Below are 15,605 nucleotides of genomic sequence, written 5' to 3' on the forward strand. Positions count from 1 at the left end.
CCTTTTCCTCTGTTTTTTTTCCTATTTTTCTCGTTTTGTTTTGATTTAACGATTGAATATGTTCCTTACAATATGGAATTGGTTGTTTATCTGATTTTTTTTAGCTTTGATTAATTTCATATGTGTTTCATCTGATTTTCTGCATTTTTTTTTATCAATGAACATAATCGTGCAAAATATGAACATATGCATAGGTTATTCAAATATGCGTAAAAATTATGAACATATGCTATTAAGAAAGAGAACATATGCATAAACAGACTTAATGAGAATATTTATGAACAATAAATATTTAATATGAATATTTATATTATGAACATATAAAATATTATTATGAATATAAGGCATTTAACTATGAACATAAAAAAAATTGAAGAAATAAAAAATAAATATGATTATGAAACATGCATATGCATCATAAGTATTCAAAATATGAACATATGCATTCAAAATATGACCATATGCATTCAACATATGAACATATGCATTGGTTCATTTTTTAATGCGTATGAACATAATTAAGCATTTCAGAAGGTGAACATATACATAAGAAATATGAACATATGGATTTAGAAAGTGAATATATGCATTTCAGAAAGTTTACAAAAGGATTCGGTATATGAACATAAGAATTCAAAATATGAACATAAGCATTTCAAAATGTGAACATAAGGTATCCGTTTGATTTCACTAATTTTTTTTTTTTACAATTCCAATAAAAAATTTCGAACAATAGAGTATCGAACAATATTCAAACAAAATTAAGTGATAATCATATAAATTCAAACAAAATTAAGTGAAATTTACATAAAATTGTCTTTTTTTTAGGGAGGATCATTTTGATTTTGCATCTCTTCTCTAATGTCCATTGATGTTTTTGCAGTTTTTTAGCGAGATAAAATGAAATAGAGGAGAGAGAAAGTGAAAAAGAGGAGAGAGAAAATCATATAGAAGAAGAGTTTTGAGTTTGGAAGTGACGTAACATTTATTGAGTGTGGGTGGATGTATGGCAGTTTTCATGTTTTTTAGTTTTAGGGTTTTTCTTAATTGGGTTGTGTGTAATTGGGTTTTTAGGCTGTGTTGTTACACCTATTTAAGGTGCAGTGTACCTTAGACTAATTGTTTGCCAACCTCAACTTCAAAGAAATAAGGCCTAGATCAAAGGGCCCCCATCCAAAACCAACCTTAGACCCATTAATCTGTGCCTTCTTCTCAATTCTCCCAAACAAGAACAATTAATCTCGAAATTCATAGAGAGAAATTAGAGGAGAGAGAAAATGGTGAAAATGGGAACTTTCTTCGCGATGTCATTGGGTGCTTTCGCCTTCTGGCAATCTATGGACAAAGTTCATGTTTGGATCGCTCTTCATCAAGATGAAAAGGTATACCCTTTTTCTGCTTGTCAAATTTTGATCTTGTTTTTCTCGAAACCCTAAATTTATACTTACTGCTGATTATTAGCTCTATCATTGTCTGTCCAACTTCAATTTTTATCGAATTAGTTTTTATAATGGAAATTGGAAGTTTAATTTTTAATTTGTGTCTGGTGATTTAGCTGGGAATGTAGTAGGAATTCAATTGATGAGGGGAAAATACATGGAAATCTTGCTAGAAGAATTGAAATTAGAATCCTGTTTTGATGTGAAAATTATTAATTATTTAGGGTAATCAGATAGACGATGTTTGCCCATTATACCGATATCAATCAGTTTGATTCTGTTCTTTTTATTACTTAATTAAGGATTTTTCTGTGTTCGTTTGTCATTAGTTACATTCTTCTTCCGGATTTAGTTGTCGCATTACTAATTTAAATTCAATGTCAACATGATTATTAGTTTAGGATGGAGGATGTAAATTGTTGGGGAATTATAAGCAATATTGTTTATCTCATGTTGTTTAGGGAGGATGTTTAGTGTTAAATTAGGTTATTTTACCCTAGTGGAAATATGTATGAATGGATGTTATGTCGTTGTGTTTGAGTTTAGTTGGATGTTGTATCCTCGTGATTGAAGAGTTGAAAAGATAGAACTGTTGATGGCAAAACTGAAACCAGACCCCTTTCTTTCAAAATGAAGATAGAAATGTTGCTTGGAGAAGTGACTTAGATTTTGGAAAATGATGTTTTAAGGTTAAGGAATAAGAATCTAGTATTCATTCTTTATACTTGTATGATATGTTGGCTGGTGGTTTCAAAAAAAAAATATGTTGGCTGGTTAAGTATGATATGTTGCTGGTTAAGTAATTAGAACTCATTTCACTTCTGTGCATTTTACTTACCAATTTCATTCTATGATGTTGGCGGATTGCTTCAGTGAATTTCTAGTAGTAGACTATATTCTAGTCTTGGTCAATGGTAATTAGTTTCCTTGCCTTTTCCCATAATCTCTTATAACTACCTCTAGGGACTAGGTGGGCAGTTAGATACTTGTATGAATGTAGCAGTCGGGTTCTGTGTTTCTTGTAAGTACTAGAGATTGATATGTGATCCAGTATATTTGGATCTTGGTTTGATATTAATCATATACTGTCCTGCTCTGATTTTTCCTGCTTCTGTAGCATATTTTACTTCTCTGTTACCTTAGATCTCGAAAATGTTGCTCTGTTTGGTATTGAGATTTGAATCTCTTGATTAGAGCAAAACCTAAATGCATGAGCTGCTGAAGGTAAACCCTGTGATGAGTGTAGCAAAGCCAGAAAGTAATAAATCGGCCAAGTTTTGCTTTAGTTTAGGTGGAGTGATTTTGGGAAGAATGTAAGAAAAAATATATTATTTTCTAGTTTTTATAATCGAATTAGATAATAGTTAGGCTGGATGGAAGGCTCTGTACTTCATTACCCTGTAGAGAGAGAGAGTGAGTGAGAGCACATCAGCACACAGCATAAAATCTCTCTTATTGATGACTTATAGGTCAATGGAAGATGCTCAATAAGGCTTTTAGCTGATCTACAAGTACTACAACCACTTGCCCCCCTTTTGTTCATTAAAAGTTCTAAGTTTTCTACCAATCAGTTTTTTTGTAGCTGAGAGATTTTGAGGCTTTGATCTTGTATGTAAAATAAAGCAAGCTTCTGGTTTGTTTTTGCAGAGAGAACGAGAGGAGAAGGAAATGGAGATCAGGAGAGTGAGAGAAGAGCTCATGCAACAAGCGAAGCAAAGGGATTCTGTTGCATAATATTGTGTTTATAGCTTGGAGCTATCTGTATTTTGCTGTTATCCTTGAGTGTTTTTATTCTGACTTTTGATCAACTTTTCATAAATTGCATTCTGATAAATCGATGGAAGATTACTGTCGTAAACAAAATACTGTGTTGAGCTTATAAAATATTCAATGGCAAGTACACTGGTATATTTAATCGTGGATTATTGGCAAAATTTCTGATTTGCTTCTTGTTTCTTGATTCTCTTGATCTACGCCTCTTCTGATTTGTTAATGTTCAATTATATATCTGTAATAGTCTACATCTGTGATTCCCCTTCCAATTTTACCCTTGGTTTACTGTCTCCGAAACAAAGCTGACTGCCTATCCATTCACCCGCCTGGCTTGAATACAAATTTTATAACTTGTGTGCTATATTCTAATTTTGAATGAAGATCGGCAACACTGAAGATAGTTTCATGTTGATGATTTTTATTTTTATTTTTATTTTTTATTTTTTCATGTTGACAAGATCTTTTTTTTTTTTTCTCCTGTTCTTCCGGTCTCTCATCTTAGGCTCATTCTTCACACAAATTTTCAGAAAACGAGTTTTCTTGAATTTTAGTGGTATTTCCTTAAAAATGGGTTTCTTTACTAATTCATGAATGTCTGATACTTAAAGGAGAAATTAGATTGTTTCAAATGTGACTTAAGAATCCTCAACATCTTTACTTAAAGAAAGATTAGACTTCTTCAAACGAGACATAAGAATCCTCTACATCTTTGTGGATAATCGTACTTAGTAGCAAAGATATTAACGTTTAAACAGACATTTTAGGCTTAATGATAAAACTATCAATGACCATGAAGTCCAATGTAGGCAGAGATCTTGCAGTTGAGGTTATCTGGAGCTTATACCATGCTTGGAGTCACAAATACAAGTGAGCCCAAGACTTGTCAAATCAGGCGGAGGCGAACTTGATCAAGTGAGCGCTGATTGAGCATAACTCTAATGTCCTAGCCTAGATCAAGCTGGAAATAATTGGCTCAGCTAGGTTTTCTTGCTTCACGATTAATACTGGTGTCAAAATGTGTTTGTAGCAATGAGAATTGTGAGGTATCTTTGAAACCATAATATTCAGAGCAATGTGAAAATGATCAGTGGTGATTTACGGCACTGCTTCAGAGCAGCAATTTCTGTTAAGAACTCTGCATCTAAGAGCGGTTGCTTCTCAGTGCACCTCCCCTAAAAACTGCTTATATTATAACAGAAGCTTTCCATAAGATGCCTTCATTCGTCAGCTTCTGAGGAAAAGCCGAAAATTGAACAATAAGATTGGCAGGTCCTCTGAGTCGACACACATTTCAACCATGAAAAAAGTCACTTTTCTTCCATATTTTCAGGTAAAGAACTAACGTATCACCATAGAGATGATTGCCGATGTTGCTTGATGTTGTGCTATATATATTTCTAATGCTTGCTTGCAAGAAGATATACCAAAACCAGCTATCATCAATCTTTCCATATTTAATAATTTCCAATTCTTAATGCATACTGCTAAGTTTTTCTTGGTGCTTCTCTCTGCGGCCCTAGTGTTGGGGCTTGCAGAGAGCTTCGACTTCCATGAGAAAGATCTCGCCTCAGAAGAGAGCCTTTGGGATCTATACGAAAGATGGAGGGCACACCATACTGTCTCCCGGGACCTCCAGGAGAAGCAGAGGCGGTTTAACGTGTTCAAGGCTAATGCCCGTCATGTTCACCAAACGAACAAGATGGATAAGCCTTATAAGCTAAAGCTGAACATGTATGCTGACATGACTAACCACGAGTTTAGAACCTCTTATGGGTCTAAAATCGCGCATCACAGAATGTTCCACCCACGTCCAGTGACAGAGTTCATGCATGGTAAACTAGAAGATGTTCCTGCTTCTGTTGATTGGAGAGCTAAAGGAGCTGTTACCCCTGTTAAGAATCAGGGGAATTGCGGTTAGTTTCTCATACAATTACTCTTAGAGTATTAGATAATATAGATTGCAAATTTTTTTCTGCTTTGTGGTACATTAATTCTTCTGTATTTAACAAAGTACTGTTTGACTGTTGTTCTTATTTGTTAAGATCATCTGCATTTTTTTTTTTTACCAACCAACATGTAGATCAGGATATTTCAACGAACGAGTAAAAATCAAGTCATCTCCATGTCTGATCAGTATTCCATGACCTTGTAGGAGTCTCAAGAGTTCAACATAGATAATTAAAGATAAATAGAAACATAGATGTAACATACATAACGTCACAAGTTATCCCTGCAAATGACTATTTCGTTGAAACTTTAATGTATATAATCAATCCTTTTTCTTGACATTCAGTATCATATAGGTATATTGTGACCTCTCTCAGATCATAAATGCAACGATAAATCTCAGTTTAAATATTTTGTGCTTGTGAAGTTTTCAGACGAATTGCACAACTGTTGATATTCTAAATTTAAACAATATGATCTGTAAATGTGAGAGTCTGATGTGCTGACATGTATCATTGTATCATCATCCATCAACTGCAGGTAGCTGTTGGGCATTCTCAACTGTAGCTGCAGTAGAAGGAATCAACCAGATCAAAACCAAACAATTAGTGTCGCTCTCTGAGCAGGAACTGGTGGATTGTGACCATGACAACGAAGGCTGCAACGGAGGACTTGTTGAGCATGCTTTGGGTTACATCAAGAAAGCTGGTGGAGTGGTCGCAGAAACCACCTACCCATATGCAGCTAAGGATGAAACATGCAACTCAGCTAAGGTTGAAATCACATCAATTTCCTTGAATTAATTTTGTAATAAGCTTTCTCATGTAATTGATTCATTTGATCCAATTTACAGACCAACACACCTGTGGTGAAGATTGATGGCTATGAGGTGGTGCCTGAAAATAATGAGGACGCTTTGACGAAAGCCGTCGCAAACCAACCTGTTTCCGTGGCTATTGATGCTAGCGGTTCTGATATGCAGCTTTACTCTGAGGTATAGTAGTCAACTAAATCATAGTCCTATTCTTTTCAACTTCAGGGTGAAATAAATTCAGTACAATTTTGAGTGAATTAGCAAAATTCAGTAGTGGAATTAACAAAAACACTAGTGAATTTATTTCGTGGAAATCAAGTGAAGAGAACACGGCTAATATACTAACCCTTATAATCTTCTTGTAACATCCTAGTCAGTTATTATATGTTGATGAAAATGGCAGTCATGTCAAACGTTTCAATACATTATTCACAAAATCGGTTCATAACATAAAAATATGAAGACCTCAGTCACCCTACGAAGATCACATTAAAAGATTATTTTGATGAATGCAGGGTGTGTTTAGTGGAAAATGTGGAACAGACTTGGACCATGCAGTAACAGCAGTAGGGTACGGAATAACACAAGACGGAACCAAGTATTGGATAGTGAAGAACTCATGGGGCCCTGGATGGGGTGAGAAGGGCTACATTCGGATGCAACGCGGTGTTAGTGCCAAAGAAGGACTGTGTGGCATTGCAATGGATGCATGCTACCCTATCAAGTCGTCTTCTGACAATCCGCAGCCTGCTAAGGATGAACTCTGAAGCATCATAAGACTTCAGTATTACCAGGATATCAATTTGTTGAAGTGAAATTAGCCTCATTTAGTTTCTTTTAATTGCAAAATTAGGCATACTTTTTTTTTTTTACTTCGTATTTTTACATATCAGTTGAATAATACTAAATGTTTGGCAAGAAATAAATACTTCAAAATTTGATCATTTTCAGATATCAATCATTAAAGTGGAAGCATGTTATTTTTCTTGCCTTATTTCGGATTATTGAGTTTTAGTTACAGAGAAAATTAAATTTATCTGGGCCGGCCCAATGGGCTAGAGTAAAAATTTGAGATATTGGTTCAAGATCTCAAGTCCGAATTCTCTTCTTTAGATTGGTATACATTGAACTCCGTCTTTTTATGTAACAGGGATTTTCAGTGCGGCAGGCCACTCCATGTGGCAGGTATTACTTGTATTCTGAGGTTACTTGTAGGTGATACTTGTATTATGAGTAACCCCTACAAGTAACACCATACCAAACCCCCATACCAAACCAATAACACCTTATAAGTAACTCTTGACCAAAACCAGTAACACCCTACAAGTAACCCTTGCCACACCATGTGACCATCTGTGTACAAAAAATTGTATTTTTGTATAGTTTTGCTTGTTTTATTTACCCATTTTACTACTTTTCCACACCTTTTTTTTTGTATATGAACTTATATCAAGTGGGGTTTTAATATTCAAAATAACTTTTATTATATGCAATTTTTATAATTTTTCATTATGAAAAATAAAGATATATAACGACAAAAAAACCGTACATAATAATAATATAATAAATTATGATGAAAACTCATCTTTCTAATTTTATTTGACTTGAAATGTATTTATTTATTTATTTATTTATTTTTATCTGATATGAAAAGATAACAATAACATAGCCTAAGTATGATAACGTATGTAATTGTGAATAAAAAAAAAAAATTAAAAAAACAAAGAAACGTGAGAATTGATGGAAAAAAGATGCGAGAAAGAGAAGGTGCGAAAGAGTGGCCAACCGTGCGGTATAGAAGAGCTCGTAGTTGGGCACGCACACACTATCTGGATTCTGGAGAATGGAGACCATGAGTCGTGGTCCCTCCCTTCACCCCAAAATCTTTGACCACCTTTTTAAGTATTTTATCTACTTTTTCACTGGAACTCGTAAACTACAGTAATTAACATTAGTATTTTTTTTTCTGTTAATACTAATTTTGTTCTCATTATTTTTATCCAACTTGCTCTTCATTTGATACTACGGAGTATAACAATAAGACTAAATATGGGCTAGAAAAGTACATTAAATTTGGGCCGGGTACATGATTTCTATCTCTTTATGTATTCTTACATTTGTATTTAGAGAGAATTTAAGGAACAAGCTAGGGTTAATGCCGGTCAATAAAATTACATGAGAGATAAAGTTAAAGTAAGATAAACGACACAAAAATAATTCTGATACGGTGTACAAAATTGGGAGTTATTAAAAGAATTTAGTGCGTAAAGTTTACCACATAGGCACATACATCGGCTTGTAATTGAATATGTTAATGATTTGATGAGATCATATATATGATATTCAAGTGAAGTTTGTAGCGCATGTGTGATGTGTAGTGTTTACCTTACAAGCTAGTTATGTCATAAGCTGCTTTTGAAAGATGTCAAATTGAGTATATGACATTGTGATTTGCTGAGGTCTAATACCTAAGGATAATCTGTCTTGTTTTTTTCCTATTATATGATGAATTATTTGAACTAGCTAATACCAAATATAGTTCAAAATCCATCATACATTTGCATACTGTATATACTTGCATAGTTGATTCGTCATCAAAGATTTGGCAACCAGAGGAAACTTTGAACTTTTTTATTTTTCAATAACTCGAAAGCTTTTTTATTATTTTTTTAATACATAGATTGATTTGATCATATAAATGACAATTATATTCCAGATAATTTAGATGATAAAATGTACAATTTCCTTAAAATAAATAAATTACATTTATCTTCTTTTTTTTTTTTTTTTTCTTTTAACATATGCAACTTCACTTGTCATATAGGGACATACAGAGAGTGTAATAAAGGATGAATTATTTCATATCATGTCAATACAAATTTAGACTTAAATTTTTTTTGTAAAACTATCTAGGGAGATATATATTAATATAATATATATAGATGGAGTGTATAATTGAATGAATAATCTCATGTTTAGTCAATACAATAGTAACACAACTTTATTTAATTTCTGTTATGATTTAGGGACATACTTCGGGCCTCTTCTAATTTACTGAGCTAAACTGAACTGAACTAGAGAAGAAAATTAATTAGGAACTGTACTGAAATTAAGCTGAAGAGAATAAACCCTTCCTCTGTTCTTTTTTACTTGACTGATTTCTTTTATCGCGTTTGCCAATATAAAAATTTATCGATCAATAACTTTAATTATCCATAAGTACAAATTATAAAAGATATTTTATGATAGTTCTTATTTGGACGACTTCTAAAAGATCTCACATGAATATAATTATTTTTCCTTATATATTATTAATAAAAGACGGTTAAAAAAGTAGTAGTAAATAGTGTGAAAATAAAAAAGGGTCAAGTAAAAAAAACCAAGAAGTAGATTTTTTTTTTTTTTTGGTGTTCTACCCGGTTCACCCTTTGGGCTACTCCGGATTCGGGGATCAGTTCTGGGTGGTTAGGTTCCAGTCCCCTCCCGATTGTTGTTGCGGGGGATCGAACACGAGTCCTCCCTACCAAGTGTAGTCCCAATCACCACTACACCAACAACCAATTGGTAAGAAGTAGATAGATAGAGTGCAATACTCCATAATGGATGAACTTAAAACATGCTTGTTTTGAAACAAAATTGAAAAAGATCATTACATGTACTCTGGACTGTACTTATTTGGCAATATCATCGTATATACGGAGTATAATTTTTCTTCCGACATAAATTGTATGTGTATTAAATATTAATAAGTGTTTGCTGTGAACCCTTTAATTGGAGTAATTAAAAAAAATGAGTATACAACAGCAATATAAGAATACTAGTAGCAAAAATTTGACCGACACACCTATCAAATATCAATACATAAAATTGACCGCGAAAGGCATGTATGTATGTATTTTTGTATAGATAACAATTACGGGGTATAAGAAAAAAACATAATATGAAAATACTCAAATAATGACATTGGATTTTTATATATTTTAAGAAAACATCCTTAAAATTATGTATTTATGTGTAAATGTTTAAAAAAAATTGAAATAATATAAAATGGGTTTGGGCAACCCAAACTTGGCGGGGAAGAGTTCAATCCACAAATAAAGCTCCAAAAAGATTTCATACTAAAACCAAAACTAATTTGTGATAGAAGGCAAAACTCTTCTACCTTATAAAGTAGAACAATTATTGATATCTTGATTATCTTCACTTATTTCAAAAAAAAATATTGATATCTTCACTTTTTACAATAAGTTTCAACAATAATATATTGTTGAGATAATATTGTAATTATGTAAAGATAATATTTAAGGAATATTGTTGAATTTGGAAACAATATGAAATGGGTCTGGGCAACCCGAATAAGGAGGAGGAAAGTTTGGTCCACAAACAAGGTTTTGGAGCTTCCATGCTAAAACCAATTGACAATAGTAGGAGGTACTCCTCTATCTTATAAAGTGAAACCCTTTTTAATCTTTCTCCAATGTGGGACACTCATAAGTGGGGCTACAATGGGTTTCAACATATATTGTGGCTAAATATATCGTTATAAAGTAGAACCACTGTTACGAGCATTATTTATCATGGGTAAATAAATCGTTACCCATTGGATGGGAGCTCATGTTAATGCCCCAAATGTCCTTACTTTTTTCAGGATGTTCGTCATAACATTAACCTTCCAGTTAAAAAAGACTAATTATTCTCTATATAGTATATAAAAATTTGTAATGGTCTCAAATTAAACTTTTAATTATAAATATTTTGTAGGATAAAATACGTTGTCTTTGAAAAATTCAATTGCTAATGAATGACATGGAGGAGGCCCACTTTGAGGTTGTTTTTCCGTGCTATGTGTATCAAAAAGCTAACCGTGCAGCAGATTATTTTGCAGCTATATGCTATTACTTTACAGACTATGTAAACATTAATCTTAATGTAAATGCTAACTTTTCTTATTTTATTTCTATAAAGATAAGTTAAAGTACATTCTTAGGGGTTATTTGGTTGCCAAAGAAAAACATGGGAATTTGAAAATCCTACGAATTGAAATTTTTTGAAGTTGTTTGGTAAACAAATTTATGGGAATTAGAAATTCCCATGAATTTCCATTTCCCACAAAATTAGGGAAGTTAATAACGGGTTTGGATCCTCCACAAAACATCAATGACTAATATTCATCTTGCATGCATTTCAAAATAAAAAATAAAAGTTCAATAAAAATAATTAAAAACTCTCACTCTCACAACTCTACAACTCTATAATTTTCAAACTCTAGAGGATCTCAACACGTTAATAACCTAGGGGAATCTAGGTCATGGGAATTTCCACTTCCCTTAGTTAACCAAACAATTTTTAGAATTTTCTTGGAAGTTTAATTTTATATGGGAAGTTCAATTTTCCTTCCAAGGAATTTGCAATTCCTACATTCAGCCAAATGAGCCCTTAAAAGAAAACTTACCAAACTATTGTAAATTTTCTTCCAAAAATAAATAATAATAATAATAATAATAATAATAATACAAAGTAAATTTTCAAAGTAAATTAGGGCAAGGAAAATTCACACTATACACGACACACCAAAGTACCCAACCTCATTGATGAGCTTCAATTGGATAGTAACTAGTTATAGCAACACGAAAGAAAAGTAGGGACACCAAATAATTTTTGTTTTTTGTCTTGACATTACAAATATATTTGGTCAAAGACAAAGTATAAATGCCAACCAAGCAATTTGAAAACTAACAATACGAGGATTTAAAGGATACCCTAAAATCAGAGTTACTCTACTACACCCTTCTTTCCTAGAGATCTTGATCAAATACAATATCAACGGCTGTAAATTCATCCACGTGGCAACACCCCCCTCCCCCACCTTCATTGATCAGAGATCAAATGTCTCAGTGGGTCCCTAAAATGGATTACTGAGCTGACAAAAAGGGTGTGAGAGAAAAAAGCCAAATTTTGCAATAAATGAACATCATTTTTACTTTTTTTCATTTTTATCATATGAGTAGGCCAATTGACCAGATTGGTAAATAAAAAAGATCTCTAGTGATAATTTGGTAAAAAAATTTACTCCGGCGACAGTTTGGTAAAAAAAGTTAACAATATGCAACAATTTGGTAAAAATAATAAACTCCAACGACATTTAGACCAAAAAATCTATTTTTTCCCGACAAACTCTTTAAAAATCATATTTTAATTTGTTTTTGTGTTCATAAATTTATTTATTCCATTTAGAATTTTGAATTTACATGTCATCCCTTTTTATTTCCAACCCCTTTTTAAAAAAATTTCGCTAATAAGGGGTATGAAACTTAAGTGAAAATTGATACTTAACGTTTTTTTCTTCAAATTGTTATTTCCGTAAAAAAGGGTTGGTAATATAACAAGAAAAACGAACTATATTAAGCATTCGCAAGTAATTTATCGGAAATTTTTGTATTTTTTGGGTTAATTGTCGCCTGAGATTATTTTATTTACCAAATTGTCGCTTAAGGTTAGTTTTTTTTTTACCAAATTGTCGCCGGAGTAAGTTTTTTTACCAAATTGTCGCTAAGAGTCTTTTTTATTTACCAATCTGGTCAATTAGCCCATATGAGTATTGTATCTTCATATACACTCGTGAATTCGTGATTCAATTAAGTTCAATGACATAGTGAATTAGTGATATTATGGAGTAAAGGAATTTATTTAGATCGAGTTTGGTGAAATTGGGTTGGATTAATTTTTAAAATTGAGTCATGTTAAATTATTGTATTCATGCGAATTGATATTTAAATCAAAAATTTATTAAGTTGATTTTGAATTAATTCGGGCCAGTTAGTAGTTTTAATACCTCTATCGCAGAGTACATTTTTTTTACAAAAATACTGAATAATATATGTACCTTAACGTACATGTGTAGCTTTTAGGTAGATTCAGTTGAATTGACTTAATGCAATTACTGGACTCTAGATTTAAACTCTACTCAAAAATATTGTTTCCTCCTTAATTTATACTACGGCTTGACTTGACTCGATTCAATAATCTATGTTTCTAATAATGATTATTTTACGGTATTAACACAAATAACTTTTTGGTAATAAAAATTATCTGATCCAAACGAACCAATTCGAATTTGAAATTTATTTGCATGAGTCTTTTGTGAAATGACTTAGCTTGAATTGACTTGATTGAAACCAATCTAAATGAGTGCAACTAGGCGCATAGCTTCTATATGTTTAGAATGTATATAGGAGGTTTAATTGGTAAATTCACTTTGTTTTGATATTTTTTAATACTACAGTAGTGATATTTTTAATGTACCATTATACTTATAGTAGAATTTTTAATATACTACTAGAGTATAAACTATTTTAGTAGTACTATTTATAGCTATTTTAGGTAACAGTGGTACAAATATTGTACCACTAAAAAAAATATTCACCACTCTTTTATCGTATAGCTGCTATTTACTTGGCATGTAAATAGCAGCTATGCACCAATACTTAACCATCTAAATAACCACCTCTACTCATATGGCTATATAAATATTAAATGCATTCTTAAAATAAAATATACAAAGTACTTCCTTTATATTTGTAGGTAAGTGTTTTAGTAAACTTTTTTATTTAATTATTGACATAATTTGACTCGACACTGTTATATATTTTTACAATAAGAAATAGATAAAAACAAAAATTAAATAATGTACTATTGGGTTATACATAATATATATTTTCACTTTTAAATTTTCTTATAGTTTTTGCTAATTGCTTAGTTATTATTAACATACATTTAGTATCATATTATATACGAGTATAAAAGTACTACAATATACATGGTCACGGATGCATGGTCATTAAGGGCCTGTTCTCATAGACTGAACTGAACTGAATTGAACTGAAATGAATATTTTATAAGAGAAGGAAATTAGGAGCTGAACTAAACTGAACTGAACTGAAAATAAACGTATGAAAACAGGTCCTAAGTGGGGTCCTTTAACCTTACTTGAACATGAAAAAAATCCTATAAAATTAATATTTTTTTCCCAATAAAGTTATACTCCCTTCGTTTTTAAATATTTGCTCTACTTTTCTTTTTTCGACCGTTTTTAAATACTTGTTCCATTTCCTTATTTGGAAAGCTTTTAAAATATTTAACTAATTTCTCTCATCAAGTGGACCCACCATATATTTTCTCTCCTCCAATCCTCTCCACTACTTTTTCTTTTTAAAATTTTTTATTCTTTCATTAACCCCACTACCTCCATATATTATTATTTTATCTCATTTTTCCTAAAACTTCACGCATGGAGAAATGGAGCAAGTATTTAAAAACGGAGAGAGTATATATTTTTATCAAATAACCCCATTACGGAAGGAGTATAATTTATCAAATTCATTTTAACCTTGTTAAATATCTTTTCTAAATACATACTTTCATGTGATAAAATGCAAATAAAAACTCATACCAGCAATTTTTGCCAGTAATGTTGGACCTATTTTCAGAAGTCAGTAATTTTAATAACTATTTTTATATATTAAAAAAAAAATAGGGGAAAAAAAAAAAACGAGAGAGGTCATTGATTCTACAAATTCATTGGGGGTGTAAACTCAAAATGTGATGAAAAAGACAAAGAGAAGAAGAGATAGGAAGAAGCATCTTTAGACGAAAGTATAATTTTGTACAGTACATTATATATGCAAAAAATAATCTAAAAAAAAAAAAAGATGGGGTCAGATAATTAGATAGTGTATGATGTACGGATAAAAGTCAAAATTTATGAGGACCACTCATTTATGCTGTTGCCACTTCACTACTGTACTGGTAATATTTTTGGATCAAATTTCTTTTGGCTTTTTGTTTTGGTGTTTTTGGGGTTTGGTTAGTTCTGTCAATCTCTGTGTGTTTTGCTGGAGATTTATGTACGATTATGTTTATGTTTTTATGTATTGTTTGTTGATGATCGTCTTTAACATTGTTATGGCATGCATGCTTCTTTATGTCTACCTAGTTGTCTATACTATAAAGTATAAAGACTCCTGAATCGTAATGCAAATGGAAGTCAAATTTCGTTTCATCAAAATATGTTGTTCGCTTGTGAGCTTGTTAGCCACCTTCTTGCTACGCGCGAGTAGCTTGTTAAGCCACTTAATTATTAAGGGTGAAAAATACGTACACTCTGTACGTATTCTTTTTATATGCGCTATTAAGTAGTCTTTCTTCTCTTCATATTATATTCACTTGATTAAAAAAAAAAAAAAAAGTAAGGTTAAGTCGTAATAAGATTTTAAAAAGTTAAGATGACAACAAATAGTACCAATGCTGATATGTTATATAACAACTTCAAGTCATTTGATGCTAATAAAAATCTTAGCCTACATGTACAAGCTAATTAATTAGTACTCTTACATCATTGACCATGGAGATTGAGACAATTACAATCTTGGTACTTAACCTAGCTAGTGACCAATAATTGTGAATTAATACTTCAAACCTAAAAATCCTAAAATTGTTCGATCTCTCCCCATATTACTCGAGTTAGGCCATGTTCTTTTGAGCTTCTGGGCAGAGCAGAGCAGATTTCAGCAGAGCAAAGCAAAGCAGAGCAGAGCAGAGCAGAGCAGAGCAGATTTCAGCCGAGCCGAGCAGAG

At 31.9% G+C, this 15,605-nt stretch overlaps 1 protein-coding gene and 1 long non-coding RNA gene across 2 annotated transcripts; both read left to right on the forward strand.

Annotated features, from left to right (window-relative positions):
- Positions 1-1,109: 1,109 nt before the first annotated feature.
- Positions 1,110-3,373, forward strand: LOC145637018 (uncharacterized). Its single transcript, XR_014114154.1, has 2 exons — positions 1,110-1,382; positions 3,087-3,373. It is a non-coding gene; the product is annotated as an uncharacterized LOC145637018 (long non-coding RNA).
- Positions 3,374-4,616: 1,243 nt separating this feature from the next.
- Positions 4,617-6,917, forward strand: LOC145637055 (vignain-like). Its single transcript, XM_081688589.1, has 4 exons — positions 4,617-5,125; positions 5,700-5,932; positions 6,013-6,153; positions 6,489-6,917. Exons 1-4 carry the CDS (start codon positions 4,687-4,689, stop codon positions 6,738-6,740), a joined length of 1,065 nt encoding a protein of 354 aa, XP_081544715.1. The 5' UTR covers positions 4,617-4,686; the 3' UTR covers positions 6,741-6,917.
- Positions 6,918-15,605: the final 8,688 nt, after the last annotated feature.

Source organism: Chenopodium album, chromosome 1 (genome assembly GCF_948465745.1).
Source record: "Chenopodium album chromosome 1, dcCheAlbu1.1, whole genome shotgun sequence".
Classification (NCBI taxonomy): Eukaryota; Viridiplantae; Streptophyta; class Magnoliopsida; order Caryophyllales; family Amaranthaceae; genus Chenopodium; species Chenopodium album.